Source organism: Poecile atricapillus, chromosome 17 (assembly GCF_030490865.1).
Source record: "Poecile atricapillus isolate bPoeAtr1 chromosome 17, bPoeAtr1.hap1, whole genome shotgun sequence".
Taxonomy (NCBI): Eukaryota; Metazoa; Chordata; class Aves; order Passeriformes; family Paridae; genus Poecile; species Poecile atricapillus.
The window spans coordinates 1218763-1236108 of record NC_081265.1 but is presented as its reverse complement, the minus strand read 5'-3'; the positions used below and the strand labels follow the sequence as shown (position 1 = coordinate 1236108).

Genomic DNA, 17346 nt, shown 5'->3' with positions numbered 1-17346 from the left:
CGTGTCCCTCACCTGACCCCGTCCCCAGCCCTTGGGGACAGGGCTGTGGAGGGATGTGGTGGCTCGGTGGCATCTCCGTGTCCCTGGGAAGGGAGTGGGAGACTCCTGTGGGGGTCTGAAATTCCAAGGAGTTTAGGGTGGGACAGGGATGGGGACACCTGGGGCTGGTGGCCTTCACCTCCCAGGAAGGAGCAGGGCTGATAAAGCTCCTCCACCCTCGGGTGCTTGGATGGGCTCATCCCTCTTCCTGAACATCCACCCATTCCCAGGGTGGATCCACATGGCTGGGAGCAGCCGGTGATGCTCCTGCAGGAACAGACTGGTTTTAATGGGAAACTCGAGAGGATTTTCCAGCTGTGGAAGGGTCGAGGCTGGCTCTGCCTCATCCCTGTCTCTTCCTCGCATGGCCATGGCAGCTGGATTCCAGTTTTCCATCAGTGAGACTGGACCAGCTCCAGGTTTGGCAGGGGCTGGTGTGGGGCTGGCGGGGGCACATCCCACATCCCGGGAAGCTGTCGCCTTCCCGGCGCTCCCAGCTCACACGCAGCCACTCGGGATGTGCTTTAATTAGGGAATGATCTGCACGGAAAATCACTCGTTCGAGCGCCTCCGATCCCAGGCTCGTGGCTCTGCTCCAAACCAGCAGAAAATCACCCAGCTCTGAGGACAATTCCTGGAGATTTTCCGGAGCTGCTGGATGGGATCAGCAGCCGTGGCCACAGGGGCTGGGGATGGCAGCGAGTGCTCGGAATGCTGCCAGTGCCATCCCAAAAGGAGCCACATTCCCTGTGCTCCCAAACTAAACCACAGGAAAGGGAGGTCTGGGGGAGCCCTGGGGCCTGCCCAGGCAGTGCTGGGATGTGGGAATCACCCTGGGACCCCTGGGCCATGCCAGGAGAATATGGGACATGCTGGGACATGGCTGGGATGGGCTGGGATGTGCCAGGAGATGCCCAGAGATGCTGGAATGAGCTGAGATGTGCCAGGAGATGCCCAGAGATGCTGGGATGGGCTGGGATGTGCCAGGAGATGCCCAGAGATGCTGGGATGGGCTGGGATGTGCCAGGAGATGCCCAGAGATGCTGGGACGGGCTGGGATGTGCCAGGAGATGGCCAGAGATGCTGGGAAATGCTGTGTCATGCCAGGAGATGCTGGGACAACTGGGGACGTGCCAGGAATTCCCCATCCACCGGCAGGAGCAGCAGCCAGCAGCAGGGGGCTGTGCCCACATCCCTGGAATTCTCCTCTCCAAAGTCCCAAAGCTTTTATCACAAAACGGGGATCGGGAGGGCAGGGCTGGATTGTCTCCCTGGAATAATCCTGGAGACTTTCATTCCCTTTCTACAGCGCCACATGAAAGGGTTTGTGCTCTCCTCGCTGGAGAGAGGCTGGCTCTTCCCACCGCCTTTCCCTGCTCCTCCAGAGGCAGATCCCACATTTCCCCTTGAGGGGGACCGGCTGCCTTTGCCCTCCACTTCTCGGGCAATTTGGGAAAATCACCGGGGTGCCTCGGGGAGATGCAGGGAGGGGAAGGCACCGGAGCTCCCCGATGCCGCGGCTGGCTTCATTTTCCTCAGGAGAAGGAAAGCAGGAGACAATTGTGGCAGAAGGGGCTGATCAGGGATGTTTGGGCTCCTGTTCCAGCCATTCCCCAGGGACCCATTATGGAAATTTTTATACAAGTCGGGATGAGAACCAGCAAAGCTGAGCAGGAATTTGTGTTTTAATCCAAGTCCTGTGCCACAATGTCCCCAAGATCAGCTTCAAGATGCCCCAACAGTGCCACAGTGCCTGTCCCTGTGCCCTGATGTCCCCAAGCTCTGCTTCACAACATTCCCAAACTCTGTCCCTGCATGTCCCCAAGCCCTGTGCCAGCTCCAGTTCATCCATGACCATCCCAGAACCCAAAAACCTGCTGGTGACACCCCAAGGTCCTGGCAGGACTATAAATAGCAGTCTGAAGGTTGGATTAAAAATAACAGAATGAATTGAAAAAAATCCCCCTGGGGCCAGCAGCTCCCCCTGCGGGGTCACAGTGTCCCAGGTCACCAGGACAGTGAACTGTCCCCATCCCTGCTCCAATCTGGAGCCTAATTAGGATCAAACCAACCCTCTCCCCCCACAGAGAACTGTGATGAGCAATGCAGAGACACCCAAATTAAGTTTTCTTGCCCTGCTTTATTCCAGTTTTTAATTAGGTGGCTGCTGAGATGTGACGTGGCCCCATGTAATGGTGTCACCGTGATTTATTAGGGCTGGAGTTACTGTCATCCTCCACCCTCCTTGTTTCCAGTCACTGCTGGGGTCCTACATGTCCCTGTCCCCATCCCACTGGTGTGGGGACACCTCTTGCCACCTTCCCAGGGGAGGGAAAACAGCTACAAGCCGAGTTTTTTGGTTTTTTTTTTTAAAAAAAAAAAAAAGAAAAAAAGGAAAAGGGAAAAAAACCCAAAAACCACAAAAGAGCTGCAAATATTCTGCACCTTCTTTTTGAATAATTCCAAATGTTCTCCAGCAGAGCCCCGATGCTGGCAGCGGTGGGGACAGTGACACGTCCCCAAAGGGCACAGGGGAGGGACGGGGTGCAGGGGGACACAGAGCCACGTGCCAGCTCTTCAGGGGACATTAAAGCAGTTGTCACCATGCTGGAGGATGAGCACAAGTGACACTCGCTTTGTCCCCACACGTTTGCAGCGTGGAGCAGATGGCGAGGCCGACGCTCCATGGCCGAGAGCCCAGGCGGGCACTGAGGTGGCCAAACAGCCCCGTCCCACCCGGATCCATCGGGACATTCCCGAGCTGACAGCTGGGAGACGGCGGGGATGGGCCAGCCGCCAGCACCTGGCTCCAGGGACAGTCCTGGCACATCCTGGGACAGTCCTGGGACATCCTGGGACAGTCCTGGGAAAATCCTGGGACAGTCCTGGGACAATCCTGGAACAATCCTGGGAAAATCCTGGAACAATCCTGGAACAATCCAGGGACAATCCTGAGACAATGCAGGGACAATCCTGGGACAGTCCTGGCACATCCTGGGACAGTCCTGGGACAGTCCTGGGACATCCTGGAACAATCCTGGAACAATGCAGGGACAATCCTGGGACAATGCAGGGACAATACTGGGACAGTCTTGGGATAATCCTGAAACAATCCTGGGACAATCCTGAGACAATCCTGGGACAGTCCTGGGACAGTCCTGGGAAAATCCTGGGACAGTCCTGGGACAATCCAGGGACAATCCTGGGACAGTCCTGGGACAATGCAGGGACAATGCAGGGACAATGCAGGGACAATGCAGGGACAATCCTGGGACAGTCCTGGGACAATCCAGGGACAATCCTGGGACAGTCCTGGGACATCCTGGGACAGTCCTGGGACAATGCAGGGACAATCCTGGGACAGTCCTGGGACAATCCTGAGACAATCTTGGGACAGTCCTGGGACAGTCCTGGGAAAATCCTGGGACAATCCTGGGACAGTCCCGGGACAGTCCTGGAACATCCTGGGACAGTCTTGGGATAATCCTGAAACAATCCTGGGACAGTCCTGGGACAATCCTGGAACAATCCTGGGACAGTCCTGGAACAATCCTGGGACAATCCTGGGACAATCCTGGGACAGTCCTGGAACAATCCTGGGATAATCCTGGAACAATCCTGGGACAGTCCTGGAACAATCCTGGGACAATCCTGGGACAATCCTGGGACAGTCCTGGAACAATCCTGGGATAATCCTGGGACAATCCTGGAATAATCCAGGGACAATCCTGGGATAATCCTGGGACAATCCTGGGACAGTCCTGGAACAATCCTGGGATAATCCTGGGACAATCCTGGGACAGTCCTGGGACAATCCTGGGACAATCCTGGGACAATCCTGGGACAGTCCTGGAACAATCCTGGGATAATCCTGGGACGCTGGGGGAGCTGTGGGATGTGCAGGTGCCAGTGACAACTTTGTGTGGCCGAATTGCCTCCAAGGGAAGGGAAGGGAAGGGAACTCTCATTGCTCCATTCCAGTTCGTTCCCTGTCTGTGATGCCCGGTTTTTAGCAGCTCAGGGAACACAACATGTTAAGAAAATTATATTTTATTTTTTTTAAATTGTCAGATTCTCTTTTATTCTTCAATGAAACGAGTTGGAGTGTGAGGAATGGCACGATAATTCATCCTGAAGGTGTTGGGCACCTCACCAGGAGGATCCTCTTCCTGCAGTGAGGAAATTTCATTTAAAAATTGTTTATTTGGACTTCCTTTTTTCTTTCTTAACAGTTGTTATTTTAACCCAGAGGCCACGAAGTTCTGAGCAGCAAAAACCTCTCTGAACCTCCCACCATGTGAGCTCCTTCCAATGACCAGGCAAACACTTGACCCCCCCACTTCCTTTTCCCATTCTGATGTTTGAATCCAGAATTATTTTATCGCCCACTGCCACAAAAAGAAAAAAAAAAAATAGAAATAAAGAAAGAAAGTGCCTAAGTAGTCATTTATTAACAGTTATAAGTATCATTAGGTAGAAAGATGTGGTAAAATATAGATTAGAGCGGGAAGAGCGGAGGATCCGAGTGCCATTTCTCCTGTTCAGCGTTGTCATTACACATCCCGGCGTGCCGGATCACAGCCATGATTAGTGGCATCAAATGACTCCTGAAAAATGATTATGTGCCATTAAAGCCATCAGTCTGCCTGAAACCAGCACAAACAAATGGCCGTGCCGGGCATGAGGCAGCAGCTCCGGGGCCGCGGGATGTGACGGGAATCCCGGAGCCGCGGAGGGTGAGGGGGATTTGGGGGGCTGGGATGAGGGGATGTGGATCCCTGCAGGAGGGAATGACAGCCAGGGCTGCTGGGGTGGTGGCTGGGGGGATCCATGGGGATGGAAGGGTGGGATCTGATGGCAAATGGATCCCAGGCTGTGGTTGTGGGGGTGCCCCCGCTCCAGTTTCCTCTTTCCCTTCCAGCAGCTGCAATTCCAGAATGTGGCCCAGGGACCGTCCTCACCCTGGGAAAGACCCCCCTGCAAGGGCTGTGGCAGCAGCTCCACCAGCCCAGACCATTATCCCAACCCATCGTTCCCAAATCCCCAACAAGCCACCCCTGATCTGTCACCCCAGCTCAGTAACCCCAATCCATGACCCCAATCACTCATCCCAACCCACCATCCCCATCCCATAACCCTGATCTGTGACCCTAATTCTTCACCCCAACCCATCACCCCAAATCCACCACCCCATCTCCATAACCCCAACCAATGACCCCAACCCATCACCCCAACCCACCACCCCAAACTCATCACCCCAAATCCACCATCCCAAACCCATCACCCCAATCCCTCACCCCAAACCCATCACCCCAAACCCATCACCCCAAATCCACCACCCCATCTCCATAACCCCAAACAATGACCCCAACCCATCACCCCAACCCACCACCCCAAACTCATCACCCCAAATCCACCATCCCAAACCCATCACCCCAATCCCTCACCCCAAACCCATCACCCCAAACCCATCACCCCAAATCCACCACCCCATCTCCATAACCCCAACCAATGACCCCAACCCATCACCCCAAACCCACCACCCCAAACTCATCACCCCAAACCCATCACCCCAAATCCACCACCCCATCTCCATAACCCCAAACAATGACCCCAAACCCATCACCCCAAACCCACCACCCCAAACTCATCACCCCAATCCCTCACCCCAAACCCATCACCCCAATCCCTCACCCCAAACCCATCACCCCAAATCCACCATCCCAAACCCATCACCCCAATCCCTCACCCCAAACCCATCATCCCAGCCCACCACCCCCATCCCATAACCCTGACCTGTGACCCCGATTCTTCACCCCAACCCATCACCCCAAATCCACCACCCCATCTCCATAACCCCAACCAATGACCCCAACCCATCACCCCAAACCCACCACCCCAAACTCATCACCCCAATCCCTCACCCCAAACCCATCACCCCAATCCCTCACCCCAAACCCATCACCCCAAACCCATCACCCCAAATCCACCACCCCATCTCCATAACCCCAAACAATGACCCCAACCCATCACCCCAACCCACCACCCCAAACTCATCACCCCAAATCCACCATCCCAAACCCATCACCCCAATCCCTCACCCCAAACCCATCATCCCAGCCCACCACCCCCATCCCATAACGCTGACCCATGACCCCAATTCTTTACCCCAACCCATCATCCCATCTCCATAACCCAAACCCATCATCCCAGCTCTGTATTCCCACCCAATCACCCCAATCCATCATCCCAAACCCATCACCCCAATCCCTCACCCCAGTCCCTCACCCCAAACTCATCACCCCAAACTCATCACCCCAAACCCATCACCCCAAATCCACCACCCCATCTCCATAACCCCAAGCAATGACCCCAACCCATCATCCCCATCCCTGTGCCCACTCCGTGCCAGCCACTTCCAGCCCTTCACTCCCTGCTGTTTCTGCTTTCCAAGGACATCAATCCGGTTAGTCTGTCCAAGGAAGTGAAATCCAAATGTCACATCTGCGGAGACGGCTCAATCGAGGGTATTGATTGTCACAGAGAATATTCGCACTTCATTCACCTACTTAGTCCCTTCCCCCAGGCACACAGGAATTCATCAAACCTTGTCACACCACATAATAATACTTGTTCCCAGGTGTTGTCACAGCAGCTCAGACTTTCTCCAGCCTTCCTGGGCAAGCAGGAATTTCGGGAAGAAAGGATTCACCAGCAGAAAAAAATGTGACGATGCTGAGATGTGAATTAACCCTGTGGCTGCTGAGAAAGGACTCGACTCCCTCCCCATGTCCATGCAGAGGCTGCTCAGGCTTTGTTTCCAGCTCCCTGGGAGTTTTGGTGATGAGAATGAAATTAACTTGGGGAGAAAAGACATTTTCTCATTGTTTGGAACCTTTTATTGACGTGTGTGCGCTGCCTTTGAACCTTTTGGCTGCTCCCCTTCTCCAGAGGGGAACCTGGGCAGGGAAGGAAATACAAGCAGGAAGGAGATTTGGAGGAGAAGGAAAGGCTGGATGAGGAGAGAGGCTCAGGGTGGTCCCTGCAGGGCTGTGGAGGCTGCAAGACCTCGTTGGGTTGAGTCTGGACCCCAAAAGGGACCCCTAGAAAGGGGCAGGGTCACGCTGACACATCTGGTGGCATTGTCCCCGAGCCAGGAGCTCTTCCACGTGTCCTCTGTCCCTGGACCACGTGGGTGGTGGCAGTCACCAGCCCTCGCCTTCTGGTTGAGATAAATTGGAAGCATGAGCTGCTGCCCCCGAGCCACGTTTATTATTCATATTATTTGTGCGCTGATCTGATTCCGTGTAATGATTTAATCTGTTAATGGCCCCTGATTCAATCGCTCCTCTCCCGTTAATCTCCTCTTGCCATTTGCACCTGATTTCCTGATTTTTCTGACGGTGTTTTGGCAGCTGAGGGTCGCGTTTGCAGCTTTCCACGGGCTCAGTGCCACGGCAGGTCACCCAGGGGCTGCGACAGATTCTGCCGGGCCACGGATGGGAGGGGCGAGGAGGAGGAAGAGGAGGAGGAGCAGATCCCCCCAAGGGAAACCTCTTGAGACTGCCCAAACCCGGAGATCCGGAGGGCATCGGGGCAGGTCCCAGCTCCAGCAGCATCCCTGGACAGCACAGGACACAAAGGTGCCCCAGGATGAAGGTGCTGGATGGGAGAAGCTGTTCTCTTCCTGGGAAAGCTCCTGGCATGGTGGTGTGCTTCCCATCCCGGGGACAGGGTGATCCTTGTGTCACATCCCGGGGACAGGGTGATCCTGGTCCCCACATCCCATTCCGGGGACAGGGTGATCCTGGTCCCCACATCCCATTCCGGGGACAGGGGAGGTCCCCAAATCCCATCCCAGGGACAGGGTGATGCTGATCCCTACTTCCCATCCCGGGGACAGGGTGATCCCGATCCCTGTGTCCCATCCCGGGGACAGGGTGATCCTTGTGTCACATCCCGGGGACAGGGTGATCCTGGTCCCCACATCCCATTCCGGGGACAGGGTGATCCTGGTCCCCACATCCCATTCCGGGGACAGGGTGATCCTGGTCCCCACATCCCATCCCAGGGACAGGAAGGGTCCCCAAATCCCATCCCAGGGACAGGGAGGTCCCCACATCCCACCCCAGGGACAGGGTGGTCCCTGAGTCCCACCCCAGTGCCACAGCTGCTCTCTCGTCCCCTGCCTGTGGCATTGCCATTCCCCCCTCGCGCTGCCAGGCTCTCCGGGCTGATTTATGGAAGCACAAGGATGCAATCAAGGCTCCGGCCCCCGAGGACGCGGCGGCGGCTCCGCTGCATTCGGACCGGCGGCTGAATGCCAATGGGAAGCGGGCCCGGGGCCGTGGCAGGTCCCCGCAGGGAAGATGGATCTCCACACCTGGGCCTGGAGATGCTCAAGGCAGGGCTGGAGGAGCGGGATGCGCTCCCGGTAATGGGAACGCGGTGTCAGGAGAGGGGACGCGCTGCATCCATAACGCGGGTGACAAATGCCATCCCTCCGGGAAGGAGCCCCCGAGGCAAAGCAAATATCTCCCTGCAAAGACAACACCAGTGTGGCGAGTGACAGGATTTGTCACCAGTTCCTGGGAAGGCGCCAGAGCCGCGGACTCTTTTCCTTCGCCTCTGGGGAGCCCTGGGCACCCCGCTGTCCCCTGCTCTCCCGTTCCAGCCCCGAGCAGCCATTCCCGGCGGCGATTCCCGGTCCGTGCCGGCTCCTCTCGCCTGACGTGAGCTGATTTTGGGAGGCAGCGGGTGGCGAGGGAGTACAGCTGCCGCTAAGTTATCCAAACGATTTATCTTAAGATTCATCCAGAATTCATGGCGCGGGAGCCTGGGCCGTGTCGGCCGTTAATATTCATGCGGATTTGGAGCAGCGTTAATCACCGGCGCTGACAATTGGCACTTCCCTTAATTGCCCGTGCAGCCGGCTCTGCCCGCCGTGTCCCTCCCCCCGGGCCCCCCCGGGATGGGTGCAGGGTCACAGAATGTCCCCGCCTGGCTTTTTGTCCCCGTCTCGGTGCGGCACGAGGGGCTGCTCCCCAATTCCCCGCTCGGAGCTCCCCCAGCGCCTCGGGCTGAGCATCGCTGCACCCACAGCAGAGCTCGGGGGCCTGGAGCATCCCCGGGGGCTGTCCCTGTCCTCCAGTGGCGCATCCCAGCGCGGGGACACGGATCTGGGTCCCGGCGGAGCTGTGCCCTCGCTGCCGCCGTCCCCGAGGCTGGTGGAGCATCCCCAGGGTGACATTGCTGCGCCCACGGCAGAGCTCAGGAGCCCGGATCCTGGGACATCCATCCCCCGGGCTCTCCCCGTGCTCCCATGGCTTATTCCACCGTGGGGACATGGAGCTCTGTCCTCGCTGTGCCCGTGGCTGGTGGAGCATCCCCCTGGAGCAGCTCCCCCATCCCGGAGCATCCAGCAGGGACATCCCGGGGTGGGGACACGGCTCCGGGAGGCCAGCGGAGCTGTGGCCTGGCTGCCAAGGCGCCGGCTGCCGCCGAGGCTGGCGTTACCTGTCACCGCTGTCACTCCGCTCCCATCCAGCCAGCTGCCACGGCGCGGCCCTGGAATACCAATGAGGATCCGGGAGCTGCAGAGAACCGGGGCTCCCCTCGCCGAGCGGCACCCACCGGGGACGGGGGTACACGGGCAGGGGTGGCGGCTGTCCCCAGAGAGGTGCTGAGACCCCCGCAGGTGGTGACAGCCAGCGGGGTGGGACACAGAGGTGTCACCAGCGCCTGCAGCCTCCCTGTCCCCCGGCAGGACCTCTGGGGTCACTTCCATCCTCTTGGGGCCGTGCACCCCAAAACCAACACCCCACAAGACACGGGGCTGGGACCCCCCCGATCCCATCCATCCCCCTGCAGAGCCAAATCCCAAAAAAACCTTCAAAGCCCCTCCCAAAGCCTGGTGCCCCCTCTCGCCGCTGCGGCTCTGGGCGGGTTTCAGCTGTCCTCGCGCTGTAATTGTCCTAATTAGATCGACAGATTTTGATGAAGGTTTCACAAGGAAAAAGAAAGCAGGGAGGCAGGAGGAGATAATGGAATCGCAGATGACATTCCCATCACCCAGCCTCTCCCACAGCCGCTGCTGCAGCCCGGTCGGAAAATTATGCGTGAGGGGGGGAGGAAAATTACCATAATCTTCCTCTGCAGGATGACACCAAATTCGGCTGGAGCCGAGAGGGGTGACAGGGAGCTGCTCCCTCCTCACCCGGCGGTGCCACCACGGATGTCACCCGTCCGTGTCACACACTGCCCGCTCCGTGTCCCGTGGTGCCAGCACCTGCCAGGACCCTGGTGTGGGCCCACCCACGGCACCCCCTCCTCCAGCACCCATGGGTGGGGGTCTGCATCCCATCAGGTCCTGGGTGTGTCAGGTGTCACTATCGGTGACCCCCGGTGGGTCTGGGGACATCGAGGGGACATGTGAGGGACACACGGGGGTGGGACACAGCACCTCACGAGCCAGCCTGTGCCCCAGCCAGGACAGATCCCCTTTGAGGGGGACAGGGGGTGACATTGGGGTGTCACCCCCTGGCTCCAGCTCATCCCAGCCCCCCCAAAACAATCGGAGGCAAAGCAGGAGCCGCTCCCCATCCGGCTGCTGCTCCTGGCTCCCGTCTGGATGCTCTGCCCGGGCAGGATCCGGCCCAACCCATCCCTAATTAAAAAATTTATCTGTATTCCAGAGCTTCAAACAGTGCCCGATGCCTGCAGGCAAACTTCCAGCCCAGTTATCCTTTCCTTTCCCTGCTCTGGCCGCACCACGATGCCAACACTGAACTCAACTCCCTCCCAGACCTTTCCCCAGCCCTGTGCTCCCCCTTCCCCAAATTTGCTGCCTCCTTTCCAGGGCATTTCCATGAAAACAGGCGCTTTGTTTCTTGGGATTCAGCTCTGCCTGTTCCCCCCTCAGCCTGCGCCCGCCTTTGTCCTCCACGAACACGGAACAAAAGGGGAAGAGACGGAGAAAATATGACAGAGCCTCCAAATGGGCTGGTTTGGGCCCCAAATTGCCCACGAAGCTCCGGATGCTCGGGGTGATGGATGGGGCCGGGGGAGCTGCGTTAGGAGCGGATTGATCGGCTCCCGGCAGCGCCGCCGGGCCCCGCATGGAGATCTGAGCGAGGAGAAAATGAGAGTGAAAGAGGCGAAAAAAGGGAAATAGGGAGAGACAGGGGAGAGATTCCTGCCCCTGGTAGTGATAAATGCTCCCTGCACACGGCAGAGAGGGCAATCCACCTTCCTCCTCTGCGCCGGGGGGAGAAATTCCAGTAAACTGGGGGAGAAATCAATTCCTGGTGCAGTTTGTGACCCGAATCTCCAGTGAACGTGTTCTGTCGAGTCTCCTGTTCCCTCTGGCAGCTCCCACCTCCACCTCCAGGCACAGCCGTTGTTCCGAGGGACACCGGGGGCTGGAGGAACAAACCAGCGGTGCCAGCGGTGCCAGCGCGGTGCCACCGCCCTGGAACAGTGTGGGGACACGGAGACACGTGTTGGGAAGAATTCAGGGGAATTTCTCCATGGAAAAGGTGCTCAGATAACGGCAGGGGCTGCCCAGGGAGGGCTGGAGTGCCCATCCCCGGAGGTGTCCAAGGGCTGGTTGTGGCGCTCAGAGCTCTGGGCTGGGACAAGGTGGGGATGGGGCACAGCTTGGATTCGGTCCTGGAGGTCTTTTCCAGGCTAAATGTTCCTGGAATTGTGTCGGGGTGCACAGCTCCATCTGTCACATCCCAGCCGTGTCTCTCAGCCTCTCGTGTCCCCAAACTCAGCCCAAAGTGGGGCACAGCACCCGTGGGATGTCCCTGCTCCCGAGGACGGGGCCACCTCCCACACTCCAGCCTGCTGTGGGACCCTGAAACTGAGCGCAGAATCATGGAATGGTTTGGGTTGGAAGAACCTCAAAGCTCAGCCAGCTCCATCCCTTGCTGTGGGACACCTCCCACTGTCCCAGGCTGCTCCAAGTCACATCCAGCCTGGCCTTTCCCCCTTTTCCCCCCTTTCCCTGCTCTCTGGCTCTCCTGTTGTGGGGGGCACCGGCAGCTGCCACAGGGACCCCCCCTCACTGTCCCACCGGTGCCACCCCAGCCCCAAAGCCCTGCCGAGGTTCCTCTTGCTTGCAGCTCCATTAAGGACATGCTAATTACGGATAATTGACCCATGGGGGGTTCCGGAGCTTCCCCTCCCTCCATCTCTGTCCGCCCCGGGATCCGGGGATGGAGCAGAACCAAAAAAAAACCCAAATAAAAATTGTTAACCCCAAAGCTGTGCCAGCAGGTCCCCAAGAGGGGACAGCAGCAGCCGCAGGCGCAGGGAGAGGGGCGCTGGGAAGATGGGAAACCTCGGGGTGCGTTTGGAATCTCATTTTTCCTCCATGTGACTCCATGGACTCGCAGCTCCCGGAGCCTTTGGAGATGCTGGAGAGGAGGAAGAGGAAGAGGAGGAGGAGGAGGAGGAGGAGGAGGAGGAGGAAGGAGGAGGGTCCTCACTGACCTGTCCACCAAACCCCCACACCAAGGGGCTTCACAGCACCCCCAAACCACGAGGTTCAAACCCCCCTCCCCGATCCTTTCACGGCGCTTCCCGAGCAGAATCCGAAGGATTTTTTTAATCTAAAACTGGCAGTCGGAGGGTGAATTAAGGCCGTTAATTGAATTTCCTCTGGCGGTGGAGCCGGGCCGGGGGGGAGGCGGCAGGAAACGCATTTGATGTCTTGGAAAAGCTGCGGATTCCGAACGTGGTGGGGTTTGGGGTTGGGATTCTTTTAATTTTATTTTTTTTTTAATTTTTTTTTTTTTTTTTTTAATTTAAAGTCGGTCGTAAAAAGAGCCTGGCTTTGAGCAGCTAATGACTCTCATGAATTATTTTTGTTGATTTAGGCACCCACTCGGCTTTAAATATTATTAATATAGGAAAAGCGATTCCTTTCCCTGGGAAGGGTGGGAATGATGCTGCTCCAGGGGTGCAGGGGAGGGGGCACCCCACACCCAGCCCCTTCCCCTGCTCCCATGGTGAGGCAGTTTTGGGAGACAAATGGCTGGATTGTGGATGGATGAGGAATTGGTTGGAATGTCCCCATCCAGAGGCTCCTGGTCAGTGGCTCAGAGTCCTCAGGGTCCTCACTGGGACCTGTGTTACTCCACATCTTCATTAACGGCACAAATGAAGGGATCATGAAGTCATGGGATGGTTTGGGTGGGAAGAGACCCTAAACTCATCCCATTCCACCCCCACACTTTTCACCATCCCAGGCTGCTCCAAAACGCCCAACCCAGCCTTGGACACTTCCAGGGATGTGGAAGGAACAGGGAGAGCCTTAATCTCCCTCCCAACCCGAATCATTCCAGGATCCCACAAAAACCCCGGGCATTTTGGGGTGCCTGGATGGTGCCTCAGCCCCCCTGGGCATCAGCATTCAGCGCTGGTGCCAAAACGGGCACTTTTCATGCCAGTTTAGTTTTATTGTTATGCCAAAAGCTTTAATTCGGGGCTGTCGTCCGCCCGCGCCGCTGATTTACGCTGCCAGGGGTTTAATTACACCATTCAGCATTTCTTAAAACATGAAAAACCGCTCGAGTTTGGGAGCAATTAAAAGGCAGCGGAGTAGATCAGCCCATCAGAGAGGAGATAAGTAAATCAAACAATTAAAAAGCTCTTTTGGTGGCGGGGGAGAAGGATCCCACCCTAAAATCACCTCCTGGGTGGGAGCCCTGGGCTGGCAACTGCGGGTTTCACCCCAGTAACCGGGATTGGGGTGATACTGGGAGGTACTGGGGGGTGGTGACCCCATCCAGCATCCCTGGGGAGCATCCCCCCAAAAAAATCCGCCTTGGGGACGGGGACAGCGACAGGATGGCGTTCCTGCCCCTCGCCACCCATCCCCAAGGATTCTGCCCGGGGTTTTGGGGTGGTTTGAATGGTTTTGGAGTGGTTTGAATGGTTTTTGGGGTGGTTTCAATGGTTTTGGGGTGGTTTGAATGGTTTTGAGGTGGCTTGAGTGGTTTTTGGGGTGGTTTGAGTGGTTTTTGGGGTGGTTTGAATGGTTTTTGGGGTGGTTTGAATGGTTTTTGGGGTGGTTTGAGTGGTTTCGGGGTGGTTTGAGCGGTTTTTGGGGTGGTTTGAATGGTTTTTGGGGTGGTTTGAGTGGTTTCGGGGTGGTTTGAGTGGTTTTTGGAGTAGTTTGAGTGGTTTTTGGGGTGGTTTGAGTGGTTTTTGGGGTGGTTTGAGCGGTTTTTGGGGTGGTTTGAACGGTTTTAGAGTGGTTTGAATGGTTTTGGAGTGGTTTGAATGGTTTTGGAGTGGTTTGAATGGTTTTGGGGTGGTTTGAGTGGTTTCGGGGTGGTTTGAGTGGTTTTTGGGGTGGTTTGAATGGGTTTTGGGTGGTTTGAATGGTTTTTGGGGTGGTTTGAATGGTTTTGGGGTGGTTTGAATGGTTTTGGGGTGGTTTGAGTGGTTTTTGGGGTGGTTTGAGTGGTTTTTGGGGTGGTTTGAGTGTTTTTTGGGGTGGTTTGAATGGGTTTTGGGGTGGTTTGAGTGGTTTTTGGAGTGGTTTGAGTGGCTTTTGGGGTGGATTGAGTGTTTTTTGGGGTGGTTTGAATGGGTTTTGGGGTGGTTTGAGTGTTTTTTGGGGTGGTTTGGATGGTTTTGGGGTGGTTTGGATGGTTTTTGGGGTGGTTTGAGTGGTTTTTGGGGCTTTCGGCGGGGTTGAAGCTCTCTCTTGTGGTGAAACCGCTCCATCACAGCCCTACCCGGGCACCGGCACCTCCCGGGAGCAGGGCTGGGGAGGAACGGGGAGATCCCGAGGCTCGGGAACTGCAAGCAGCCCGGCCTGCTCGCCGTGCCCGGCTGGCTCCGGGAGGCTGGAGCTGCCCGGGATCCGCTCCGCGGCCTCCGCCGCCCGCCCTGCGGCCTGAGCCTCCGCCGCCATCGCCACCGCCATCACCGCCATCACCGCCATCGCCATCGGGAGCTTTTTGGCCGCCGTCCGCGCCGTAGGAAATAAAGGCCCGAATGCGGAAGTGCCGCGCTCATTTCCGGTGTGTGCGCGGCGGCTGCGGGTGGGCGATGGCGGCCGGGGGGAGCCCGGGGGGGGGGGAACGGGGGAATCCGCCGCCATCCGCGGCTTGGCGGCACCGGGCGGCACCGGGGCGGGCACGGGGGAGGAGGGGGCGCGGGGGGACCCGATGGCGGCCGGGGGAGGCGGTGGGCGGGGGGCTGCGCTGACACCATCTTGGTTCGTTTGTGCCGCAGGTTGGAGCAACCGAAGCCGGGCTGGAACCATGGTGAGCGGCCGGGGGGCTGCGGGGGGTCCCCGGGGGTGAGGGAGGGGAGGGTGCGGGTCCCCGGGGGTGAGGGAGGGGTGGATTTGGGGGTCCCCGGGGGTGAGGGAGGGGTGGATTTGGAGGTCCCCGGAGGTGAGGGAGGGGTGGATTTGGGGGTCCCCGGGGGTGAGGGAGGGCTGGATTTGGGGCTCCCTGGCTTGCCGGGTTGTGGGCGTGCTGCAGAATGGGTCGGGGGTCCTGGGGAATGAGCTTTGGGAATGTGCGGAGAGCACATCCCTGGAGGCGCTGCAGGCCCGGGAGCTGCCGCTGCTCACGGGAGATGGAACTGGGTGAGCTGTCCCTTCCAGCCTGAGCCATTCCGTGACTCCACGCGTTTGTGTTTGGCTTTGCAGCCTCGCAAGATTGAGGAGATCAAGGATTTCCTGCTGACGGCGCGGAGGAAGGACGCCAAGTGTGAGTGGGGCAGGAGCATGGGATGCTCCAGCACGTCCCTGCGGACACTGAGGAGCTCCTTGGCTTGGGGGCGCCTGGTGTGGCTGTGGCAGTGACCGAGGTCACTCCTGGGGTCCGGGCTGGGCTCTCCTGGGGAATGGTGTTCCCAGGCATCCTGGGCTGTTTGGCCAAACCTCAGGCACAGTTCACCAGAAGCAATTCCCAAATATCCCCCTGCTCTGGGGGATGCCGAGCGCTGGGAGTTCTCTCACAACGGGTGATTCATCCTCAACGGGGGATTTTTGTTGCCACCACAAAATGAGGATAATTGAGATGAAGAGCTGCCTCATCTCACTGTTCAACAACACGGGAAGAGTTTTCCCTCTTTTCCCGCTTGTTTGGATCTGGCTGTCGCAGGATCCCTCGGGAATGTTTTGGTGGGAGAGTTGAGCACTGAGAGAGCCCTCAAGCAGCTTTTCCCTCCCCATCCCCACTCTGGATGGAGCTGGAGGTTTCTGCACGGGGAAGGGAGCGGGTTGGGTTTCCCAGGGATGACACCGGGGTGTCCCTGCTGTCCCCTCCACCCCACAGCTGTCAAGATCAAGAAGAACAAGGACAATGTGAAGTTCAAGGTGCGCTGCAGCCGGTACCTCTACACCCTGGTCATCACCGACAAGGAGAAGGCTGAGAAGCTGAAGCAGTCACTGCCCCCAGGTATCCTGGGAATCTGGTGTTGGATGCTTGGGATTGAGAGGGGCTGTGAGAGCCCTCTCCCTGTGGGAGTGTCCCTGCAGTTCCCAGTGTCCCTGGAACTGGTGTCACCACCAGTGCCTTGGGTCAGTGCTGGGTGTCCCTGCGGAGCTGGAGGGCTCCAGGCACCCCTTTTCCATTCCTGAGCCCCCCTCAGACCACGTCCTCTCTCTCCTCCCCAGGTCTGGCCGTGAAGGAGCTGAAGTGAGCCGGGATCAGCTGGGTACCTGTTGGATTCTCTGTGTTTGTTAAAATAAATAAAAAACTGTTCGAAATGTCACGTTTGGTGTTTCACAAATCGCTTTTCCTGGCCCTGGAGCCACTCCAGGGCTCTCGGGGCTATTCCAGGGTCCTGGGGCTGGTGTTGCATCCATCAGAGGGGCCCGGGGGTCGCTCCTGGTACCTGTGGGCACCAGACCTTGAGCCACCGCCTTGCTCGTGGGTGGCCGTAGGGTGACAGGTGGGGATGGCCCTGCCCGGGCTGGCACAGGGGGCCAGCGGTGTGTCCTGTGCACGGTGTCCCGTACAGCGGTGTCCCGGTACAGCGTGTCCTGTGTGCGGTGTCCCGGTACAGCGGTGTCCCGTACAGCGTGTCCTGTGCGCGGTGTCCCGTACAGCGGTGTCCCGGTACAGCGGTGTCCGGTACAGCGGTGTCCTGTGTGCAGTGTCCCGGTACAGCGTGTCCTGTGTGCGGTGTCCTGTGTGCGGTGTCCCGGTACAGCGTGTCCTGTGTGCGGTGTCCCGGTACAGCGTGTCCTGTGTGCGGTGTCCTGTGTGCGGTGTCCCGGTACAGCGTGTCCTGTGCGCGGTGTCCGGTACAGCGGTGCCCTACCGGGTG

The 17346-nt window shown here is 58.0% G+C and overlaps 1 protein-coding gene across 2 annotated transcripts; it reads left to right on the top strand.

The window, feature by feature from the left end:
- The first annotated feature begins 14887 nt into the window (after positions 1-14887).
- On the top strand, positions 14888-16788 carry RPL38 (ribosomal protein L38). Of its 2 annotated transcripts, none has more exons than XM_058852068.1 (5): positions 14888-15080; positions 15295-15326; positions 15719-15779; positions 16350-16472; positions 16691-16788. In XM_058852068.1, exons 2-5 carry the CDS (start codon positions 15324-15326, stop codon positions 16714-16716), a joined length of 213 nt encoding a protein of 70 aa, XP_058708051.1. In that variant the 5' UTR covers positions 14888-15080; positions 15295-15323; the 3' UTR covers positions 16717-16788. The 2 variants fall into 2 exon arrangements, with proteins under 2 accessions (XP_058708051.1, XP_058708050.1); XM_058852067.1 differs by having other exon boundaries at positions 14987-15101.
- The last annotated feature ends 558 nt before the right edge of the window (positions 16789-17346 follow it).